Raw genomic sequence first — 26,022 nt, forward strand, 5'->3', positions numbered from 1 at the left:
GTCTAGCGGGTCAGTCACCTACCTCGACGTTGGACTTATATGTCTCGGCAACAGGTATGCAACGTTCAAAACGTGAAAAAAATTGTACAACATTTCGGGGGTCCATGAAAATCATATAGCCGCCGTCTTTTTATGGGTGTCTAGCAGGTCAGTCACCTCGAATGACGTTCGCCGTAGTAATAAGGGTAGGAAATCCGACTGCGTTGAATCACGGACAACGTTCATAACTGTCACCGAAAACGGAAAATTAAGTGATAAAATTCAAAACATTTCGGGCTTCTATGCAAATCATATAGCCACCGTCTTTTTAGGGTGTCTAGCGACCTGCTGAGTCAACTCGGTGGTCCAAGTAGGCAATCTGACTTCGTCGGAAAGCAGATAATATGCGACGGTCGGGTCACGTCGTCAGGTATGCAATCCGACTGCGTCGGATAGCGGACAGCGTTCTTTACCGTGAAAAAATTTTTAAACCATTTCGGGGGTCCATGAAAATCATATAGTCTCAGTCTTTTTATGGGTGTCTAGCAGGTCAGTCACCTCGAATGACGTTCACTGTAGTAATAAGGGTAGGCATCCGACAATGTGCGACGGCTGGGTTACGTCGTCAGGTATGCAATCCGACTGCGTCGCATCGCGGACAACTTTCATTACTGCCACCGAAAACGGAAAAAAAAATTCAAAACATTTCGGGATTCTATGCAAATCATATAGCCATCGTCTTTTTAGGGTGTCTAGCAGGTCAGTCACCTCAGTGGTGCGGGTAGGCAATCCGACTTCGTCGGATAGCAGGCAATATGCGACGGCTGCGTAACTTCGTCAGGTATGTGTCGGATAGCGGACAACGTTCATTACTGTCGCCAAAAACACAAAATTAAGTAATAAATTCAAAATATTTCGGGCGCATATATTCAAGCCTGTATAAGATAGTAATAGCGACACGACGGCGGAGCTCTCCGCGATGTCAATCGGCCCCCGGGACTCGTCGAGAACGAAGCGCGGCCGCGAGCAGCCTATACATCTAGGAGGGAACGCGAATAAGGTTTCAACGGAACTGTATGGAGTTCGAAAAGGAGGTAAAACTTGAATTTCGAAAAAAATATTGAAATTTTCGTTAATTACGAATAATATAGGCGGAAGTGATAGCAAAAGTAAATAACGGAAAAAAAAATACGGATTATCACGGCCGCCGCAAAATATCTTCAATCCCGGCTGCCGGCATCGAAACCACGACCCCGGGTCATCCGCACCTACGCCTTACCTACTGAGATGAAAACTGGTGTCGAATCTATGACTCTTAAGCCGTTTCGCCGTCCCGGCGAATTACGAACGTGGTTTCGATGTCCTTCAAAGGGCGCGTAAAGGGGGACGCGATCGCGTCGGGAAGCGGACGACGTGCTCCGCTGTCTTCGGACGTCGAAACGGCGAGATTCGCGAAAAAAATCGAACCTTCTGACGCACGTATTTATGCCTGTATATAGTAATACCCACTCGACGGCGGCGTCCTGCAGCCTGTAAATTTAGCTGGGAACGCGAATATCGCGTCGACGGGGAGGTGAGACGTTTCCAAAACGGTTAAAACTCGACTTTTCGAAAAAATTATCGAAAAACGCGGGCGACGGCGGAACTCCTATCGCACGTCGTCTTGCTCGAAATTTAACGGGGAACGCGAATAAGGTCCGAACGGGGCCGTCCGAGGTGCACGAAGGCGTTAAACCACGAATTTTAAAGAAATTTTGAAAAAATTCGTCAAAAGTGATAAGGCCGAAGTGATAGCGAAAGGTAAATAACGAAAAAAAAAACGCGAGAAAAAAATTCCGAATTAACACGGCCGCCGCAAATTATCTTCTATCCCGGCGACCGGCATCGAAACCACGACCCCGGGTCATCCGCACATACGCCTAAACCTACCTACCTACCTATCGAGTTGAAAACTGAAGTCAAATCTATGACTCTTAAACCGTAATGCGCAAAAAAATATATCCCTCCGACGCATATATTAAAGCCTGTATATAGTAATAACGACTTGACGCCGCTAAATTAATTATTGTTGTTAATCAATTACTTATTTAAAAACAATATTTACTAAACGTATCTATACATAAGCAATATCAAACAGTATAGGCATATCATTATACAATTTAACTACCAGATTTTACTGAAATATATGAAAATCTATTTGTTTATTAATATTGTATTATATGGTATCTGCAGCATTATAATTTTTAATTTCCTCAACCAATCAAGTCACCTAAAAACTGTAATGAATTAAGTGGGTACTATATAGTTATATTGTACTATTGTCTATTCAAGTAAAGAACCATATAATGCAGCCCTTGTTAAATAATATAGGGGGGTCACTCAATAAATGTGTAGATAATAAAATAGTATTAATTAAATATTAATTATTAAATAGTTTAATGGTATAGTCATATCATAATACAATTTAACTGCCAGAATTTAATTAAATACATGTAGATCTATTAGTTTATAATAATTATTATTGTATTATATAGTATATGCAGCAGCTATGCATCATACATAAAATTTATAATTAGCAAATCATATTACCTCAAAGAATCAACTGCCCTAAAAATTGTAATATATTTAGTACTACCTTCATAGTATACATGTAGTTAAATTATATTACTATTGTCTAATTCAAGTATAAAAGATACCATATATTCCATAAGTTCTATTTTGTTATTGTATTATTTAGAATCTGTTGCAGTAAATTTATGATTACCAAATTTGACTCACCTAAAAACTGTAATATATTAAGTACCTACTGCATAGTATAGGTATTACATATTTAATATTTAACCACATAATCGAGTCCAATAAATATTGCTCAATAAAGGTAGACAATAAAAGCAATAGCTGTGTATATCAATTTGTTATTTACCTTTAAATTAACTGTTTATTAATTTGATTTTATGCTCTTTACGGGGTAAATAAACTCACTTGAACTGTAATATATTTAGCACAACATAGTATACATGTACATTAGTTATGTTACTATTGTCTATTCGAGTAATTAATTTATTATGTATTAAATAGTTGATTTCATATAATACTCATAATTAAACCTACCTATATAAGTTGTTTCAAATAGTATATAGTCATATAATCATACAATTTAATTTCCAGACTTTAATTAAATACATACATTTTTATTTTCTTTATTAATATTGTATTATTTAAAATCTGTATCATCATTTGTATGCTACAACAAATTTGACTCACCAAAAATCTGTAATGAATGAAGTGGGTACTACATAGTTAACATTTAGTTTAGTTATTATAAGATAATAAAAGCATTAGCTGTGTATATTTGTTATATTTTATTAATTTGATATTATGCTAATGATTGAACCAATCAAACAATGCTTAATAAATGTAGCTAAACCTACCTACATAAGTAATATCAAATAGTATAGCCATATCTTTATACAATTTAACTGCCAGAATTTAATTAAATACATTAAGATCTATAAGTTCATAATAATTATTGTATTATATAGTACCTGCAGCAGCTTTGTATCATACATAAAATTTATAATTAGCAAATTATATTACCTCAAACAATCAACTGCCCTAAAAACTGTAATATATTTAGTACTACCTACATATTATACAATGTAGGTAAATTATATTACTATTGTCTAATTCAAGTATAAAAGAACCGTCCCATATATTCCATAAGTTATATTTTGTTATTGTATTAATATTATTTAGAATCTGTTGCAATTCGTTATTATCAATTTGTTATTTACCTTTAAATTAACTGTTTATTAATTTGATTTTATGCTCTATACTATGTAGTAGGTACATACTATATTGCAGTTTTTAGGTGAGTCAGAACTGGTAATCATTAATATAAAGTTAAATTGTATAATGATATGGCTATACTATTTGATATTACTTATGTAGGTAGGTATTGTGTATTTAATCATGAGCATAAAATCAAATTAATAAATAGATAATCAAAAGGTAAATAATAAATTACAGTTTTTAGGTGAGTCAAATTTGGTAAACAAAAATTTAGTGTGGCATACAAAATATACCTACCCGTAGTATAGTCATATCGACCAATCGATCAATAATAATATATGTATTGTAATACACTCTGCGTTGAAGTATTCGAACGTTTCCGTCACATCCATCGTCGACTCGAGCTAGGATATTATTATATAATTCAACTAACCCAACCACCGTATCGACTCTTAACATTTAGGCGTTTATTTATTAAGTATACATGTACCTACAGTACCTTCTGTGGCTATATCGTGTATCAAATAAATATGTATACCGATATGAGTAGCTCACGGCGTCACCGAGACCGAGTAGGCAAAAGTCTGTAAAATATAAAATCGAACGCTTCGACGCATATATATATATATATGCCTGTACATAATAATAACGACGCCGTCCGATCTCGCTGTTCGCGAAAGAAGTACAGCCGCAGGCGGTCAATACATTTAGCGGAGAACGCGATTAAGTCATCAAGGGGGAGGTCCGACGTCTTCGAAAGGTGTAAAACTCGAATTTTGAAAAAAAAGGTAAAATTTTCGTTCAATACGAATATATAATATGATAAGGCGAAAATGATAGCGAAAGGAAAATGACAAAAAAAAAAAATGTGGAAAAAAAAAATTCCGATTTAACACGGCTGCCGCAAATTAACTCCCGGCGGCCGGCATCGAAACCACGACCCCAGGTCTTCCGCGCCGACGCCTTACCTACCTACCTACCTACTGAGTTGATAACTGGGGTCGAATCTATGACTCTTAAGCCGTTTCAACGTCCCGGCGAATTACGAACGCGGTCCCAGCGTCCGCAGAGGGCTTTTGAGCCAGCGATCCCACCGCTTTGGGCAGCGGACGACCGGCTCCGCCACCCTCGGACGTCGAAATCGAACCCTACGACGCACGTATTTATGCCTGTATATAGTATTACCCACTCGACGGCGGCGATATGGGCACTCGGCTCTCGGCGTCGTCCCGCGGCCCCGGGACTCGTCCCGGAGGAAGTACGGCCTATAGATTTAGCGGGGAGCGCGAATAAGGGGCAAACGGGGAGGGCAGACCCCTCGAAAAGGGCTAAAACTCGAATATTTTAAAAAAAAAGGCAAAAAACGCGCGCAACGGTGGCGGCCGTAAAGCGCGTCGTCTCGGCCGCGGAGGGCAAAAGGTACTCAAAATCTGACGGGGAACGCGAATAAGTCATCAACGGGGAGGTCCGACGTCTTCGATAGGCGTAAAACTCGAATTTTGAAAAAAAAAACGTAAAATGTTGGTTAAATACGAATATCACGATAAGGCGGAAGCGATAGCGAAAGTTAAATACCGAAAATTAAAAACGCGAAAAAAAGAATTCCGAATTAACAAGGCCGCCGCAAATTATTTTCAATCCCGGCGGCCGGCATCGAAACCACGACCCCCGTGTCATCCGCACCGACGCCTTACCTACCTACCTACCTACTGAGTTGATTACTGGCGTCGAATCTATGACTCTTAAGCCGTTTCAACGTCACGGCGAATTACGAATGCAGTCCCAGCGTCCGCAGAGGGCTTTTGAGCCGGCGATCCCACGGCTTCGGGCAGCGGACGACCGGCTCCGCCACCCTCGGACGTCGAAAACGCGATATTCGCGAAAAAAGTATAACCCTCCAACGCATGTATTTATGCCTGTATATAGTAATACCTACTCGACGGCGGCGATATCGGCACTCGACTCTCGGCGCCGTACCGCGGCCCCGGGAATCGTACCGGACGAAGTACGGCCGCGTGCAACCTGTAAATTTAGCGGGGAACGCGAATATCGCGTCGACGGGGAGGTGAGACTTTTGAGAGAGCGGTGAGACGTGACTTTAGTCGAAAAAGTCGGAAAAATCGGTAAGACGGCGACGACGCCGCGCTTTCCGCTATCGTTCTCTACGCCGCGGCGCTCTAAAAATTCAAGTACGGCTGCGTGCGACCTATAAATGTAACGGGGAACGCGAATAAGGGGCAAACGGGTAAGGCGGACGCCTCGAAAAGGGCTAAAACTCGAATTCTTGAAAACAAAGGCAAAAAACGCGCGCGACGGCGGCGGACGGTTTGCACGTAATCGCCACCGCGGCGGGCCCACCGGGAAAAAAGTACGGCCGCGCGCGGTACGTAAATTTAGCGGGGAACGCGAATAAGGTCCGAACGGGGCCGCCCGGAGACCCCCGGGGGGGGTAAATACGAAAATTTGCAAAAATTTTCAAAAAAATCGTGAAAAGTGATAAGAAGGAGTGATAACGCATCGACGGCTCCGCCGCCGCCGGGAGACCCGTTTTCCCTCCATTATCCTCTAAGAGGGTTCGGAAATTCGCCACAGGCCGCGCCATCGGGTTTCTGTTTTATACTATAAGACTAGCTCTCCGAGCGTCGCTGGGGGAGACCCCCAGACCCCCCGTGGTTGGTGAGGAGTGTTGTCGATGTCGGATGCCGCAGTGGTCTTGTGGTCTGGTCGTCAACCGAAGCCGACGCGGTGTATGGGTGATACAGAGGTCTAGTGATAGGGATCTGTGAAAAAATTAAGTGATAAGGATTTTAGATTTTGATAAGAAAAGTGGATTTATGATAAGGATGGTGGATTAGTGATAAGGATTTTGGATTTCTGATAAGGATTCTGGGTTAATGATAAGAATAGTGGATTGTGAATGGTGGACAATGTGCGACAACTGGGTAACTTCGTCAGGTATGCAATCCGACTGCGTCGAATCGCGGACAGCGTTCATTACTGTCACCGAGAACGGAAAAATTAATTACTTGAAAAAAAATTCAAAACATTTCGGGCTTCTATGCAAATCATATAGCAATCGTCTTTTAAGGGTGTCTAGCAGGTCAGTCACCTCAGTGGTCCGAGTAGGCAATCCGACTTCGTCGGATAGCAGACAATATGCGTCGGCCGGTCGTCAGGTATGCAATCCGACTGCGTCGAATCGCGGACAGCGTTCATTACTGTCGCCGAAAACGCGAAATTAGGTAATAAGTTTCATGAAAAAAATTGTAACATTTCGGGCGTCCATGCAAGTCATATAGCCGTCGTATATTTTTGAGTGTCTAGGTGGTCAGTCACCTCAAATGACGTTCACCGTAATAATAAGGGTAGGGTGTCTAGCAGGTCAGTCACCTCAGTGGTGTGGGTAGGCAATCCGACTTCGTCGGATAGCAGACAATATGCGACGGCCGGGTCACGTCGTCAGGTATGCAATCCGACTGCGTCGAATCGCGGACAGCGTCCATTACTGTCGCCGAAAACGCGAAATTAGGTAATAAGTTTCGTGAAAAAAATTCAAAACATTTCGGGCTTCTATGCAAATCATATAGCAATCGTCTTTTAAGGGTGTCTAGCAGGTCAGTCACCTCAGTGGTGTGGGTAGGCAATCCGACTTCGTCAGATTGCAGACAATATGCGTCAGCCGGGTCACGTCATCAGGTATGCAATCCGACTGCGTCGAATAGCGGACAGCGTTCATAACTGTCGCCAAAAATGCAAAATTAAGTAATAAATTACGTGAAAAAAAATTATGCAAAATTCAAAACATTTCGGGCTTCTATGCAAATCATATAGCAATCGTCTTTTAAGGGTGTCTAGCAGGTCAGTCACCTCAGTGGTCCGAGTAGGCAATCGTCGGATAGCGGACAATGTGCGACGGCTGGGTAACTTCGTCAGGTATGCAATCCGACTGCGTCGAATCGCGGACAACGTTCATTACTGTCACCGAAAACGGAAAAATTAATTACGTGAAAAAAATTCAAAACATTTCGGGCTTCTATGGAAATCATATAGCAATCGTCTTTTAAGGGTGTCTAGCAGGTCAGTCACCTCAGTGGTCCGAGTAGGCAATCCGACTTCGTCGGATAGCGGACAATGTGCGACGGCTGGGTAACTTCGTCAGGTATGCAATCCGACTGCGTCGAATCGCGGACAACGTTCATAACTGTCACCGAAAACGGAAAAATTAATTACGTGAAAAAAAATTCAAAACATTTCGGGCTTCTATGGAAATCATATAGCAATCGTCTCTTAAGGGTGTCTAGCAGGTCAGTCACCTCGGTGGTCCGAGTAGGCAATCCGACTTCGTCGGATAGCAGACAATGTGCGACGGCTGGGTAACTTCGTCAGGTATGCAATCCGACTGCGTCGAATCGCGGACAACGTTCATAACTGTCACCGAAAACGGAAAAATTAATTACGTGAAAAAAATTCAAAACATTTCGGGCTTCTATGCAAATCATATAGCAATCGTCTTTTAAAGGTGTCTAGCAGGTCAGTCACCTCGGTGGTCCGAGTAGGCAATCCGACTTCGTCGGATAGCGGACAATGTGCGACGGCTGGGTAACTTCGTCAGGTATGCAATCCGACTGCGTCGAATCGCGGACAACGTTCATTACTGTCACCAAAAACGGAAAAATTAATTACGTGAAAAAAAATTCAAAACATTTCGGGCTTCTATGCAAATCATATAGCAATCGTCTTTTAAGGGTGTCTAGCAGGTCAGTCACCTCAGTGGTCCGAGTAGGCAATCCGACTTAGTCGGATAGCGGACAATGTGCGACGGCTGGGTAACTTCGTCAAGTATGCAATCCGACTGCGTCGAATCGCGGACAACGTTCATAACTGTTCATAACTCCCCGGGTCATCCGCACCGACGCCTTACCTACCTACCTACCTACAGAGTTGAAAACCGGCGTCGAATCTATGACTCTTAAGCCGTTTCGCCGTCCCGGCGAATCGCGAACGCGGTCCCGGCGTCCGCGGAGGGCTTTTGAGCCGGCGATCTCACCGCATCGGGCAGCGGACGACCGGCTCCGCCACCCTCGGACGTCGAAAACGCGAAAAAATCGGACCCTCCGACGCACGTATTTATGCCTGTATATAGTAATACCTACTCGACGGCGGCGATATCGGCACTCCACTCTCGGCGTCGTCCCGGACGAAGTCCGGCCGCCCGCGGCCTAGAAATTCAGCGGGGAACGCGAATATCACGTCGGCGGGGAGGTGAGACTTTCGAGAGAGCGGTGAGACGCGACTTTAGTCGAAAAACTCGGAAAACTCGGTAAGACGGCGACGACGCCGCGCTTTTCGCTATCGTTCTCTACGCCGCGGCGCTCTAAGATATTCAAGTACGGCCGCGCGCGGCCTATAAATGTAACGGGGAACGCGAATAAGTCGCGAACGGGAGGTGAGACGTTTCCAAAACAGTTAAAACTCGACTTTTCGAAAAAATTATCGAAAAACGCAGGCGACGGCGGCACTCCTATCGCACGTCGTCTCGGCCGCGGCGGGACGGGCCGAGACAAAGTACGGCCGCGCGCGGCCTCACAATTTAACGGGGAACGCGAATAAAGTCCGAACGGGGCCGTCCGAGGTGCGCGAAGGCGTTAAAACACTAATTTTGAAGAAATTTTGAAAAAATTCATCAAATGTGATAAGGCGGAAGTGATAGCGAAAGGAAAATAACGAAAAAAAAAAAACGTGAAAAAAAAATTCCGGATTAACACGGCCGCCGCAAATTATCTCCAATCCCGGCGGCCGGCATCGAAACCACGACCCCCGGATCATCCGCACATACGCCTAAACCTACCTACCTACCTACTGAGTTGAAAACCGGTGTCGAATCTATGACCCTTAAGCCGTTTCGCCGTCCCGGCGAATCGCGAACGCGGTCCCGGCGTCCGCGGAGGGCTTTTGAGCCGGCGATCCCACCGCATCGGGCAGCGGACGACCGGCTCCGCCACCCTCGGACGTCGAAAACGCGATATTCGCGAAAAAAATATAACCCTCCGACGCATGTATTTATGCCCGTATATAGTAATACCTACTCGACGGCGGCGATATCGGCACTCGACTCTCGGCGCCGTCCCGCGGCCCCGGGAATCGTACCGGACGAAGTACGGCCGCGTGCAACCTGTAAATTTAGCGGGGAACGCGAATATCGCGTCGACGGGGAGGTGAGACTTTCGAGAGAGCGGTGAAACGCGACTTTAGTCGAAAAAGTCGGAAAAATCGGTAAGACGGCGACGACGCCGCGCTTTCCGCTATCGTTCTCTACGCCGCGGCGCTCGAAAATATTCGAGTACGGCCGCGCGCGACCTATAAACGTAACGGGGAACGCGAATAAGGGGCAAACGGGAAAGGCGGACGCCTCGAAAAGGGCTAAAACTCGAATTCTTGAAAACAAAGGCAAAAAACGCGCGCGACGGCGGCGGACGGTTTGCACGTAATCGCCACCGCGGCGGGCCCGCCGGGAAAAAAGTACGGCCGCGCGCGGTATGTAAATTTAGCGGGGAACGCGAATAAGGTCCGAACGGGGCCGCCCGGGAAGTCCCGGGGGGGTAAAACTCGAAAATCTGCAAAAATGTTGAAAAAAATCGCGAAAAGTGATAAGAAGGAGTGATAACGCCGGGAACCCGTTTTCCCACCAAAATTCACTAAGTCAGTTCGGAAATTCGCCACAGGCCGCGCCACACGGGTCTTCGTTTTATACTATAAGACTAGCTCTCCGAGCGTCGCTGGGGGAGACCCCCAGACCCCCCGGTGTCGGTTATGAGTGTTGTCGATGTCGGATGCCGCAGTGGTCTTGTGGTCTGGTCGTCAACCGATGTCGGTTATGAGTGTTATGATAAGAACAGTGATATTGATAAGAAAAGTGGATAAGTGATAAGGATTTTGGATTGCTGATAAGGATGTTGGATTAATGATAAGAATGGTGGATTTGTGAGAAGGATAGTGGATTAGTTAACCGGAGAGCTGTAAGTTTTTTACTGCCTTCAAAAACGCAAAATCAAGTAATAGAATTCAAATATTTCGGATAATCATATAGCCACCTCGATTTATTTGGGGTCTAGCGAGTCAGTCACCTACCTCGACGTTGGACTTATATGTCTCGGCAACAGGTATGCAACGTTCAAAACGTGAAAACGTGAAAAAAATTGTAAAACATTTCGGGGGTCCATGAAAATCATATAGCCTCCGTCTTTTTATGGGTGTCTAGCAGGTCAGTCACCTCGAATGACGTTCACTATAGTTATAAGGGTAGGCATCCGACAATGTGTGACGGCTGGGTTACGTCGTCAGGTATGCAATCCGACTGCGTCGAATCGCGGACAACGTTCATTACTGCCACCGAAAACGGAAAAAAAATTCAAAACATTTCGGGATTCTATGAAAATCATATAGCCATCGTCTTTTTAGGGTGTCTAGCAGGTCAGTCACCTTAGTGGTCCGAGTAGGCAATCCGACTTCGTCGGATAGCAGACAATATGCGACGGCCATGTCACGTCGTCAGGTATGCAATCCGACTGCGTCGAATCGCGGACAGCGTTCATTACTGTCGCCGAAATCACGAAATTAAGTAATAAATTTCGGGAAAAAAAATTCAAAACATTTCGGGCCTCTATGCAAATCATATAGCCAACATCATTTTTTGAGTGTCTAGGTGGTCAGTCACCTCGAATGACGTTCACCGTAATAATAAGGGTAGGGTGTCTAGCGACCTGCTGAGTCAACTCAGTGGTCCGAGTAGGCAATCTGACTTCGTCGGATAGCAGACAATATGCGACGGCCGGGTCACGTCTTCAGGTATGCACTCCGACTGCGTCGGATGGCGGACAGCGTTCTTTACTGTGAAAAAAATTTTAAAACATTTCGGGGGTCCATGAAAATCATATAGCTTACGTTTTTTCAAGGGTGTCTAGCAGGTCAGTCACCTCGAATGACGTTCGCTGTAGTAATAAGGGTAGACTATCCGACAATGTGCGACGACTGGGTTACGTCGTCAGGTATGCAATCCGACTGCGTCGAATCGCGGACAGCGTTCATTACTGTCTCCGAAAACGGAAAATTAAGTAATAATGTACGTGAAAAAAAATTCACAACATTTCGGGCTTCTATGCAAATCATATAGCCACCGTCTTATAAGGGTGTCTAGCAGGTCAGTCACCTCAGTGGTCCGAGTAGGCAATCCTACTTCGTCGGATAGCAGACAATGTGCGACGGCCGGGTCACGTCGTCAGGTATGCAATCCGACTGCGTCGAATCGCGGACAGCGTTCATTACTGTCACCGAAAACACGAAATTAAGTAATAAATTTCGTGAAAAAAAATTCAAAACATTTCGGGCTTCTATGCAAATCATATAGCCAACATCATTTTTTGAGTGTCTAGGTGGTCAGTCACCTCGAATGACGTTTGCCGTAATAATAAGGGTAGGGTGTCTAGCAGGTCAGTCACCTCAGGGGTCCGAGTAGGCAATCTGACTTCGTCGGATAGCAGATAATATGCGACGGTCGGGTCACGTCGTCAGGTATGCAATCCGACTGCGTCGGATAGCGGACAGCGTTCTTTACCGTGAAAAAAATTTTAAACCATTTCGGGGGTCCATGAAAATCATATAGTCTCCGTCTTTTTATGGGTGTCTAGCAGGTCAGTCACCTCGAATGACGTTCGCCGTAGTAATAAGGGTAGGCAATCCGACTTCGTCGGATAGCGGACAATGTGCGACGGCCGGGTCACGTCGTCAGGTATGCAATCCGACTGCGTCGAATCGCGGACAGCGTTCATTACTGTCGCCGAAAACGGAAAAAAAAATTCAAAACATTTCGGGATTCTATGCAAATCATATAGCCATCGTCTTTTTAGGGTGTCCTGCGGCCTGTAAATTTAGCTGGGAACGCGAATATCGCGTCGACGGGGAGGTGAGACGTTTCCAAAACGGTTAAAACTCGACTTTTCGAAAAAATTATCGAAGAACGCGGGCGACGGCGGAACTTCTATCGCACGTCGTCTTGCTCAAAATTTAACGGGGAACGCGAATAAGGTCCGAACGGGGCCATCCGAGGTGCACGAAGGCGTTAAACCACGAATTTTGAAGAAATTTTGAAAAAATTCGTCAAAAGTGATAATAGGCGGAAGTGATAGCGAAAGGTAAATAACGAAAAAAAAAAACGCGAGAAAAAAATTCCGAATTAACACGGCCGCCGCAAATTATCTTCAATCCCGGCGACCGGCATCGAAACCACGACCCCGGGTCATCCGCACATACGCCTAAACCTACCTACCTACCTATCGAGTTGAAAACTGAAGTCAAATCTATGACTCTTAAACCGTAATGCGCAAAAAAATATATCCCTCCGACGCATATATTAAAGCCTGTATATAGTAATAACGACTTGACGCCGCTAAATTAATTATTGTTGTTAATCAATTACTTATTTAAAAACAATATTTACTAAACGTATCTATACATAAGCAATATCAAACAGTATAGGCATATCATTATACAATTTAACTACCAGATTTTACCGAAATATATGAAAATCTATTTGTTTATTAATATTGTATTATATGGTATCTGCAGCATTATAATTTTTAATTTCCTCAACCAATCAAGTCACCTAAAAACTGTAATGAATTAAGTGGGTACTATATAGTTATATTGTACTATTGTCTATTCAAGTAAAGAACCATATAATGCAGCCCTTGTTAAATAATATAGGGGGGTCGCTCAATAAATGTGTAGATAATAAAATAGTATTAATTAAATATTAATTATTAAATAGTTTAATGGTATAGTCATATCATAATACAATTTAACTGCCAGAATTTAATTAAATACATAATATGTTATTTTTTGTCTATTAATATACATAATTTGACTCACCTAAAAACTGAAATATTTTATTATATATTTAATATTTAACCACATAATCGTTTGACATGGGCTCAAAACCTATCCATATAGTATAGTCATATCATAATACATTACCTCAACCAATTAACTCACTTGAACTGTAATATATTGAGCACAACATACTATACGTTAGTTATGTTACTATTGTCTATTCAAGTAATTTATTTATTATGTATTAAATAGTTTTTCATATAATATTCATAATTAAACCTACCTATTTAAGTTGTTTCAAATAGTATATAGTCATATAATCATACAATTTAATTTCCAGACCTTAATTAAATACATACATTTTTACTTCCTATGTTTATTTATATTGTATTATTTAAAATCTGTAGCATCGTTAGTATTTTACACCAAATTTGACTCACCTAAAAACTGTAGTACCCACTACATAGTATATTATATTTTTAATATTTAATATTCGAGCCCATGTCAAACGATATGGGAGTGTTGCTTTATAAACGTAGATAATAAAAGCAATAGCTGTGTATATTTGTTTTTTATTAATTTGATTTTATGCTAAAGATTGAACCTATCAAACGATGCTTAATAAATGTAGCTAACAATTTATCAAATAGTTTAATTGATCACTTGCTACTCATAACTAAACCTACCTACATAAGTAATATCGAATAGTATAGCCATATCATTATACAATTTAACTGCCAGAATTTAATTAAATACATGTAGATCTATTAGTTTATAATAATTATTATTGTATTATATAGTATATAATATGCAGCAGCTATGCATCATGCATAAAATTTATAATTAGCAAATCATATTACCTCAAAGAATCAACTGCCATAAAAATTTTAATATATTTAGTACTACCTTCATAGTATACATGTAGGTAAATTATATTACTATTGTCTAATTCAAGTATAAAAGAACCGTCCCATATATTCCATAAGTTCTATTTTGTTATTGTATTATTTAGAATCTGTTGCAGTAAATTTATGATTACCAAATTTGACTCACCTAAAAACTGTAATATATTAAGTACCTACTGCATAGTATAGGTATTACATATTTAATATTTAACCACATAATCGAGTCCAATAAATATTGCTCAATAAAGGTAGACAATAAAAGCAATAGCTGTGTATATCAATTTGTTATTTACCTTTAAATTAACTGTTTATTAATTTGATTTTATGCTCTTTACGGGGTAAATAAACTCACTTGAACTGTAATATATTTAGCACAACATAGTATACATGTACATTAGTTATGTTACTATTGTCTATTCGAGTAATTAATTTATTATGTATTAAATAGTTGATTTCATATAATACTCATAATTAAACCTACCTATATAAGTTGTTTCAAATAGTATATAGTCATATAATAATACAATTTAATTTCCAGACTTTAATTAAATACATACATTTTTATTGTCTTTATTAATATTGTATTATTTAAAATCTGTATCATCGTTTGTATGCTACAACAAATTTGACTCACCAAAAATCTGTAATGAATGAAGTGGGTACTACACAGTTTACATTTAGTTTAGTTATTATAAGATAATAAAAGCATTAGCTGTGTATATTTGTTATATTTTATTAATTTGATTTTATGCTAATGATTGAACCAATCAAACAATGCTTGATAAATGTAGCTAATTATTTATCAAATAGTCTAATTGATCACTTAATACTCATAACTAAACCTACCTACATAAGTAATATCAAATAGTATAGCCATATCTTTATACAATTTAACTGCCAGAATTTAATTAAATACATTAAGATCTATAAGTTCATAATAATTATTGTATTATATAGTATCTGCAGCAGCTTTGTATCATACATAAAATTTATAATTAGCAAATTATATTACCTCAAACAATCAACTGCCCTAAAAACTGTAATATATTTAGTACTACCTACATATTATACAATGTAGGTAAATTATATTACTATTGTCTAATTCAAGTATAAAAGAACCATCCCATATATTCCATAAGTTATATTTTGTTATTGTATTAATATTATTTAGAATCTGTTGCAATTCGTTATTATCAATTTGTTATTTACCTTTAAATTAACTGTTTATTAATTTGATTTTATGCTCTATACTATGTATAGTAGGTACATACTATATTGCAGTTTTTAGGTGAGTCAGAACTGGTAATCATTAATATAAAGTTAAATTGTATAATGATATGGCTTTACTATTTGATATTACTTATGTAGGTAGGTATTGTGTATTTAATCATGAGCATAAAATCAAATTAATAAATAGATAATCAAAAGGTAAATAATAAATTACAGTTTTTAGGTGAGTCAAATTTGGTAAACAAAAATTTAGTGTGGCATACAAAATATACCTACCCGTAGTATAGTCATATCGACCAATCGATCAATAATAATATATGTATTGTAATACACTCTGCGTTGAAGTATTCGAACGTTTCCGTCACATCCATCGTCGACTCGAGCTAGGATATTATTATATAATTCAACTAACCCAACGACCGTATCGACTCTTAACATTTAGGCGTTTATTTATTAAGTATACATGTACCTACAGTACCTTCTGTGGCTATATCGTGTATCAAATATATATGTATACCGATATGAGTAGGTCACGGCGTCACCGAGACCGAGTAGGCAAAAGTCTGTAAAATATAAAATCGAACGCTTCGACGCATATATATATATATATATATGCCTGTACATAATAATAACGACGCCGTCCGATCTCTATGTTCGCGAAAGAAGTACAGCCGCAGGCGGTCAATACATTTAGCGGAGAACGCGATTAAGTCATCAAGGGGGAGGTCCGACGTCTTCGAAAGGTGTAAAACTCGAATTTTGAAAAAAAAGGTAAAATTTTCGTACAATACGAATATATAATATGATAAGGCGAAAATGATAGCGAAAGGAAAATGACAAAAAAAAAAAATGTGGAAAAAAAAATTCCGATTTAACACGGCCGCCGCAAATTAACTCACGGCGGCCGGCATCGAAACCACGACCCTCGTGTCATCCGCACCGACGCCTTACCTACCTACCTACCTACTGAGTTGATTACTGGCGTCGAATCTATGACTCTTAAGCCGTTTCAACGTCCCGGCGAATTACGAACGCAGTCCCAGCGTCCGCAGAGGGCTTTTGAGCCGGCGATCCCACGGCTTCGGGCAGCGGACGACCGGCTCCGCCACCCTCGGACGTCGAAAACGCGATATTCGCGAAAAAAATATAACCCTCCGACGCATGTATTTATGCCCGTATATAGTAATACCTACTCGACGGTGGCGATATCGGCACTCGACTCTCGGCGCCGTCCCGCGGCCCCGGGAATCGTACCGGACGAAGTACGGCCGCGCGCAACCTGTAAATTTAGCGGGGAACGCGAATATCGCGTCGACGGGGAGGTGAGACTTTCGAGAGAGCGGTGAGACGCGACTTTAGTCGAAAAAGTCGGAAAAATCGGTAAGACGGCGACGACGCCGCGCTTTCCGCTATCGTTCTCTACGCCGCGGCGCTCGAAAATATTCGAGTACGGCCGCGCGCGACCTATAAACGTAACGGGGAACGCGAATAAGGGGCAAACGGGAAAGGCGGACGCCTCGAAAAGGGCTAAAACTCGAATTCTTGAAAACAAAGGCAAAAAACGCGGGCGACGGCGGCGGACGGTTTGCACGTAATCGCCACCGCGGCGGGCATGCCGGGAAAAAAGTACGGCCGCGCGCGGTAAGTAAATTTAGCGGGGAACGCGAATAAGGTCCGAACGGGGCCGCCCGGGAAGTCCCGGGGGGGTAAAACTCGAAAATCTGCAAAAATGTTGAAAAAAATCGCGAAAAGTGATAAGAAGGAGTGATAACGCCGGGAACCCGTTTTCCCACCAAAATTCACTAAGTCAGTTCGGAAATTCGCCACAGGCCGCGCCACACGGGTCTTCGTTTTATACTATAAGACTAGTACATTCGCCGCCATACAATCCAGAGTCTAATGGGTTGGCAGAGCGAGGAGTGCAAACGATAAAAAAATTATTAATAAAGAGTTTGTGTGTAGAGAGAGATGTAAAAAGAATACAATCAAAAATTAATAATATTTTAGTATCATATCGTAACACACCAACAACAAGCACAGGTTGTAGTCCGTCAGATTTAATATATAATTTTAAACCAAAAAATCATTTGTCCATATTAAAACCACCAAATATTGTAGAAAAGAATAAAAATATTAATGTTACTAAGTACGAAATAAATGATAAAGTTCTTGTTCGAAATAATTCAAAAGGGCAGAAATGGTTAACTGGACGTATAATGAAAATGTTGGGAACGTGCAGTTATTTAGTCCGGGTTGGTGATAAAATCAGATTAATGCATGTAAACAAATTGAAAAAGAGTTATTTAAATGATGAGGTACATCCAAGGGAACTTGAATAATAATAAAAAAAAAAAAAAAATATATTGTTTATCTATTTAAATTTTTAAGTTATATTTATTATGTATTGTGTAAAATTGTAAATGTTAAATCATTATTATTATTTTCTAAATTGTATGAATTTTGTATAAGTTAATTTATTGTACTAAAATTATATAGAAGGGAAAGATGTTATGTATGTACATTGTACGGTGTGTCCGATACTCCGATATGTTATCTGTAACGATAAATATATATATATACGACATTATGTGATTATTATGTGTGTCCGCCGTCGTGCGTAATGATAAATAAAGCAGTCGTACTTTGTCAATGCTCGTGTGTGTACCTTCGCCTATCTTATATATAAAATACGTAACATTTGGCGACGAAGATGAAAATTCGGTGAAAATATTATTTAATTTTCTTGTTGTGATTATAATGTCGAATATTTCGCAATACATACCGGGTTCGGAATCATTCAGTAATTATTTAGATCGATTAAACGCGCAGTTGACCGTTTTAAAAGTTAAAGAGGCTGATAAAAAGTCCTATTTAATCGCATACATTGGTTCGGAAGCATATAGTCAATTAAAAGATGCTTGTTTGCCGGAGGAACCACAATTAAAGTCATACGACGAGTTAGTGTCCAAATTGGAAGAAATATATTCACCACGTCGTCTTGTAGTGAGTGAAAGATTTATTTTTAACCAACGTACACAGAACCAGGGTGAGTCAACTCGGGAGTACATAACAGCATTAAAAAAATTATCAAGTTTTTGTGTATTTGGTTCGTTTTTAAACGATGCACTGCGAGATCGGCTTATTGTAGGGATAAGTGATGAATCGTGTCAACGAAAATTACTTGGTATAGAGTCCCTAACGTTTGAAGAAGCATGTAAAATTGCTTTGGATTCGGAGTTGGTTTGTAATCAAACACAACAAATGAACAATAAATCACAAGTAAATTTTATCAATAATGGGAAAAATGTGTCTCGTCAAACACATTCGTCATCGAAGTCGGAACTCAAGTGGAACGGAAATTCTGGTGGAAAACCGTGGTCTGGGAAGTCGTCAAAACCTGGTCAAAAAAATGGTCAGTCAATTCAGCACGGCAGTCAAAGTTCACGAAGTCTTAAGTTTGGTCAATGCTATAGATGTGGAAGGAAGCACGATGTCCGTACGTGTCCAGCCAGAGAGTGGGAATGTTTTTCATGTAAATTAAAAGGTCATACGTCGAAAATGTGTAAGACAAAAATTAAAAATAATTTAGAGTCTATTGATTTAGTAAATAATGTGTCTCAGAATAGTGGGGGAAATCCACTTGTGATTAAAATCAAAGTTAATAATAAGCTTATTCCGTTTGAAGTAGATAGTGGAGCGTCGGTTTCAGTTATGCCGATTAAATATTTTAATATGTATTTTAATAATTCATGTAAATTAGAAAAAAAACATATTCAATTAAGTTCTGTAAATTGTGAACCAGTCAAGGTTTTAGGTCAAACACTTGTAAATGTCGAGATGTCAAATCAAAAAAATATTAAACTATATTTAATTATAACGGAAAACTCTGTAAAAAAAGTTTTAGTAGGTCGATCTTGGTTAGATAAGTTATATTCAAACTGGAGATCGAATATGTGTCTAAATTGTATAAGTAGTAATGTAGATTGCAAAATCGGGAAAAATATTATGAATTCTGTAAATAATAATAATTGCGTTTTAAGTGAAATAGATGTAATTAACAATATTAAACTCAAGTTTCCCGGGGTGGTTAAATTAAATGATAAACCAGCTGATTATATAAAAGACCATGAGGTCAATTTATCTTTAAAAGAAAATAGCGTACCAGTTTTCCATAGAGCATATCAAGTACCATATGCACTAAAGTCTGCTGTAGAAATTGAGTTAAATAGATTAGAAGTTGAAGGAGTTATAAGTAAGGTTTCAATTAGTGACTGGGCATCGCCTATTGTAGTAGTACCAAAAAAAAATAATAAAATTAGAATATGTGTAGATTTAAAAACTACCTTAAATCCAAAATTACAAATTGAACAACACCCAAGAGTCGATGATGTGTTTAATGAGTTATCCGGGGGAAGTGTATTCACTGTTTTGGATTTAGCAGAAGCGTATTTACAATTACAGGTTGCACCTGAAAGTCGTAAGTTTCTTACAATTAATACTCATAAAGGGTTGTACTGTTTTAATCGTTTATGTTATGGGGTAGCGTCAGCGCCAAGTATATTTCAGTCAGTCATGGAAAATATTTTACGAGGTGTTTCTAAAGTACAAGTATATTTAGATGACATAATAATCTGCGGCTCGTCAAGGTCAGAGTGTGAAGAAAATGTTAATGCGGTGTTAGAACGTTTAAATGAGTATAGAGTTAAAGTAAATTTTGAGAAATGTCAGTTTTATTGTTCAAGTGTACAATTTCTAGGTCATAAAATAGATTGTCAAGGCGTACATCCCGATGGAAATAAAATGGATGCGATAAGAAACGCACCGTGCCCTAATGATGTAGTACAATTAAAATCATTTCTCGGTCTCATAAACTATTATCAACGTTTTATTCCAATGTCGTCATCTATATTAGCTCCCTTGTACAATTTAACAAAAAATAAAATACCTTGGAATTGGTCTGACGAATGTCGATCAGCGTTTGAAAATATAAAACAGGTATTAATAAAAAGTCAATTATTAGTCACGTATAATCCAGATTTACCTCTAGTAGTTACGTGTGACAGTTCTAGCTATGGTGTCGGTGCAGTTCTTAGTCATTTGATAGATGGGGAGGAGAAGCCAATTTTATTCGCGTCTAGCACCTTATCAGCGGCAGAAAAAAATTATGCACAAATTGAGCGTGAAGGGTTAGCAATAATCTTCGCAGTAAAAAAATTCCATAAATACTTGTTTGCACGCAAATTTATTTTAGTAACTGATCATTTGCCGTTAAAATCAATTTTTAATCCGTCAAAGAATATACCTGTTGTAGCTTCATCTAGATTACAAAGATGGGCAGTTATATTGTCTAGTTATCAGTACGAGATTCAACATAGGAAGGGGGTAGACATAAGTAACGCAGACGCGTTATCAAGATTACCTCAAAGTAGTAATACTGGGGAAAATGCTTGTTCAATTTTATTATTAGAAAATTTACCTTTAACGTATAAGGAAGTGAGCAAAAAAACGAGTACAGACGAAGTATTAAAAGAAATAAGTCAGTATACGAAAGAAGGTTGGCCGGGGGTAAAGTCGTTAAAATCAGATTGCCAACAATATTATAAAAGACGGGAAGAATTATCGTTAGTAAATGACTGTTTGATATTAGGTAATCGCGTAGTAATTCCAAAGTCATTAAGAGAAGACGTATTAATGTTATTACATAAAAACCATCCGGGTATTGTTCGTTCGAAAATGCTCGCAAGGTCGTATGTATGGTGGCCTAATATCGATATTGATATAGATAAGTTTATTAAGACGTGTACGGAATGCCAATGTAATCAAAACGATAAGAATGTTAGTGAGAAAGTGTATATTCCGTGGGAAAATCCATCAGATTCTTGGAAAAGAATACACATCGATTTTCTAGAAATAAATCAAGTTAAATTATTAATCATTGTTGACAGTTTTAGCAAATGGATTGAGTGTTTTGCAATGGGAAGTACAACGGCTTCAAAAGTAATCGAAGTTTTAGAAAATTGTTTTTGTCGTTTTGGTTCCCCAGAGATAATGGTAACCGATAATGGTCCACCTTTTGGCGCAAATGAATTTAAAGCATATTGTGAGAAAAATTGTATAAAACTAGTACATTCGCCGCCATACAATCCAGAGTCTAATGGGTTGGCAGAGCGAGGAGTGCAAACGATAAAAAAATTATTAATAAAGAGTTTGTGTGTAGAGAGAGATGTAAAAAGAATACAATCAAAAATTAATAATATTTTAGTATCATATCGTAACACACCAACAACAAGCACAGGTTGTAGTCCGTCAGATTTAATATATAATTTTAAACCAAAAAATCATTTGTCCATATTAAAACCACCAAATATTGTAGAAAAGAATAAAAATATTAATGTTACTAAGTACGAAATAAATGATAAAGTTCTTGTTCGAAATAATTCAAAAGGGCAGAAATGGTTAACTGGACGTATAATGAAAATGTTGGGAACGTGCAGTTATTTAGTCCGGGTTGGTGATAAAATCAGATTAATGCATGTAAACAAATTGAAAAAGAGTTATTTAAATGATGAGGTACATCCAAGGGAACTTGAATAATAATAAAAAAAAAAAAAAAAAAAAATATATTGTTTATCTATTTAAATTTTTAAGTTATATTTATTATGTATTGTGTAAAATTGTAAATGTTAAATCATTATTATTATTTTCTAAATTGTATGAATTTTGTATAAGTTAATTTATTGTACTAAAATTATATAGAAGGGAAAGATGTTATGTATGTACATTGTACGGTGTGTCCGATACTCCGATATGTTATCTGTAACGATAAATATATATATATACAACATTATGTGATTATTATGTGTGTCCGCCGTCGTGCGTAATGATAAATAAAGCAGTCGTACTTTGTCAATGCTCGTGTGTGTACCTTCGCCTATCTTATATATAAAATACGTAACACTAAAAACTGTAGTACCCACTACATAGTATATTATATTTTTAATATTTAATATTCGAGCACATGTCAAACGATATGGGAGTGTTGCTTTATAAACGTAGATAATAAAAGCAATAGCTGTGTATATTTGTTTTTTATTAATTTGATTTTATGCTAAAGATTGAACCTATCAAACGATGCTTAATAAATGTAGCTAACAATTTATCAAATAGTTTAATTGATCACTTGCTACTCATAACTAAACCTACCTACATAAGTAATATCGAATAGTATAGCCATATCATTATACAATTTAACTGCCAGAATTTAATTAAATACATGTAGATCTATTAGTTTATAATAATTATTATTGTATTATATAGTATATGCAGCAGCTATGCATCATACATAAAATTTATAATTAGCAAATCATATTACCTCATAGTATCAACTGCCCTAAAAATTGTAATATATTTAGTACTACCTTCATAGTATACATGTAGGTAAATTATATTACTATTGTCTAATTCAAGTATAAAAGAACCGTCCCATATATTCCATAAGTTCTATTTTGTTATTGTATTATTTAGAATCTGTTGCAGTAAATTTATGATTACCAAATTTGACTCACCTAAAAACTGTAATATATTAAGTACCTACTGCATAGTATAGGTATTACATATTTAATATTTAACCACATAATCGAGTCCAATAAATATTGCTCAATAAAGGTAGACAATAAAAGCAATAGCTGTGTATATCAATTTGTTATTTACCTTTAAATTAACTGTTTATTAATTTGATTTTATGCTCTTTACGGGGTAAATAAACTCACTTGAACTGTAATATATTTAGCACAACATAGTATGCATGTACATTAGTTATGTTACTATTGTCTATTCGAGTAATTAATTTATTATGTATTAAATAGTTGATTTCATATAATACTCATAATTAAACCTACCTATATAAGTTGTTTCAAATAGTATATAGTCATATAATCATACAATTTAATTTCCAGACTTAAATTAAATACATACATTTTTATTTTCTTTATTAATATTGTATTATTTAAAATCTGTATCATCATTTGTATGCTACAACAAATTTGACTCACCAAAAATCTGTAATGAATGAAGTGGGTACTACATAGTTAACATTTAGTTTAGTTATTATAAGATAATAAAAGCATTAGCTGTGTATATTTGTTATATTTTATTAATTTGATATTATGCTAATGATTGAACCAATCAAACAATGCTTAATAAATGTAGCTAAACCTACCTACATAAGTAATATCAAATAGTATAGCCATATCTTTATACAATTTAACTGCCAGAATTTAATTAAATACATTAAGATCTATAAGTTCATAATAATTATTGTATTATATAGTATCTGCAGCAGCTTTGTATCATACATAAAATTTATAATTAGCAAATTATATTACCTCAAACAATCAACTGCCCTAAAAACTGTAATATATTTAGTACTACCTACATATTATACAATGTACGTAAATTATATTACTATTGTCTAATTCAAGTATAAAAGAACCGTCCCATATATTCCATAAGTTATATTTTGTTATTGTATTAATATTATTTAGAATCTGTTGCAATTCGTTATTATCAATTTGTTATTTACCTTTAAATTAACTGTTTATTAATTTGATTTTATGCTCTTTACTATGTAGTAGGTACATACTATATTGCAGTTTTTAGGTGAGTCAGAACTGGTAATCATTAATATACAGTTAAATTGTATAATGATATGGCTATACTATTTGATATTACTTATGTAGGTAGGTATTGTGTATTTAATCATGAGCATAAAATCAAATTAATAAATAGATAATCAAAAGGTAAATAATAAATTACAGTTTTTAGGTGAGTCAAATTTGGTAAACAAAAATTTAGTGTGGCATACAAAATATACCTACCCGTAGTATAGTCATATCGACCAATCGATCAATAATAATATATGTATTCGAACGTTTCCGTCACATCCATCGTCGACTCGAGCTAGGATATTATTATATAATTCAACTAACCCAACCACCGTATCAACTCTTAACATTTAGGCGTTTATTTATTAAGTATACATGTACCTACAGTACCTTCTGTGGCTATATCGTGTATCAAATATATATGTATACCGATATGAGTAGCTCACGGCGTCACCGAGACCGAGTAGGCAAAAGTCTGTAAAATATAAAATCGAACGCTTCGACGCATATATATATATATGCCTGTACATAATAATAACGACGCCGTCCGATCTCGCTGTTCGCGAACGAAGTACAGCCACAGGCGGTCAATACATTTAGCGGAGAACGCGATTAAGTCATCAAGGGGGAGGTCCGACGTCTTCGAAAGGGGTAAAACTCGAATTTTGAAAAAAAAGGTAAAATTTTCGTTCAATACGAATATATAATATGATAAGGCGAAAATGATAGCGAAAGGAAAATGACAAAAAAAAAAAATGTGGAAAAAAAAAATTCCGATTTAACACGGCTGCCGCAAATTAACTCCCGGCGGCCGGCATCGAAACCACGACCCCAGGTCTTCCGTACCGACGCCTTACCTACCTACCTACCTACTGAGTTGATAACTGGCGTCGAATCTATGACTCTTAAGCCGTTTCAACGTCCCGGCGAATTACGAACGCGGTCCCAGCGTCCGCAGAGGGCTTTTGAGCCAGCGATCCCACCGCTTTGGGCAGCGGACGACCGGCTCCGCCACCCTCGGACGTCGAAATCGAACCCTCCGACGCACGTATTTATGCCTGTATTTAGTATTACCCACTCGACGGCGGCGATATGGGCACTCGGCTCTCGGCGTCGTCCCGCGGCCCCGGGACTCGTCCCGGAGGAAGTACGGCCTATAGATTTAGCGGGGAACGCGAATAAGGGGCAAACGGGGAGGGCAGACCCCTCGAAAAGGGCTAAAACTCGAATTTTGAAAAAAAAAACGTAAAATGTTGGTTAAATACGAATATCACGATAAGGCGGAAGCGATAGCGAAAGTTAAATACCGAAAATTAAAAACGCGAAAAAAAGAATTCCGAATTAACACGGCCCGCCGCAAATTATTTTCAATCCCGGCGGCCGGCATCGAAACCACGACCCCCGTGTCATCCGCACCGACGCCTTACCTACCTACCTACCTACTGAGTTGATTACTGGCGTCGAATCTATGACTCTTAAGCCGTTTCAACCCCCGTGGTTGGTGAGGAGTGTTGTCGATGTCGGATGCCGCAGTGGTCTTGTGGTCTGGTCGTCAACCGAAGCCGACG

The 26,022-nt window shown here is 38.7% G+C and overlaps 1 protein-coding gene across 1 annotated transcript; it reads left to right on the forward strand.

The window, feature by feature from the left end:
- Positions 1 to 18,548: 18,548 nt before the first annotated feature.
- Positions 18,549 to 22,385, forward strand: LOC132932613 (uncharacterized protein K02A2.6-like). Its single transcript, XM_060998990.1, has 2 exons — positions 18,549 to 19,489; positions 19,832 to 22,385. The coding sequence occupies exons 1-2, from the start codon at positions 18,549 to 18,551 to the stop codon at positions 22,383 to 22,385; spliced, it is 3,495 nt and encodes a 1,164-aa protein (XP_060854973.1).
- The last annotated feature ends 3,637 nt before the right edge of the window (positions 22,386 to 26,022 follow it).

The sequence above is a fragment of the Metopolophium dirhodum genome, chromosome 1 (genome assembly GCF_019925205.1).
Source record: "Metopolophium dirhodum isolate CAU chromosome 1, ASM1992520v1, whole genome shotgun sequence".
NCBI classification, from domain to species: domain Eukaryota; kingdom Metazoa; phylum Arthropoda; class Insecta; order Hemiptera; family Aphididae; genus Metopolophium; species Metopolophium dirhodum.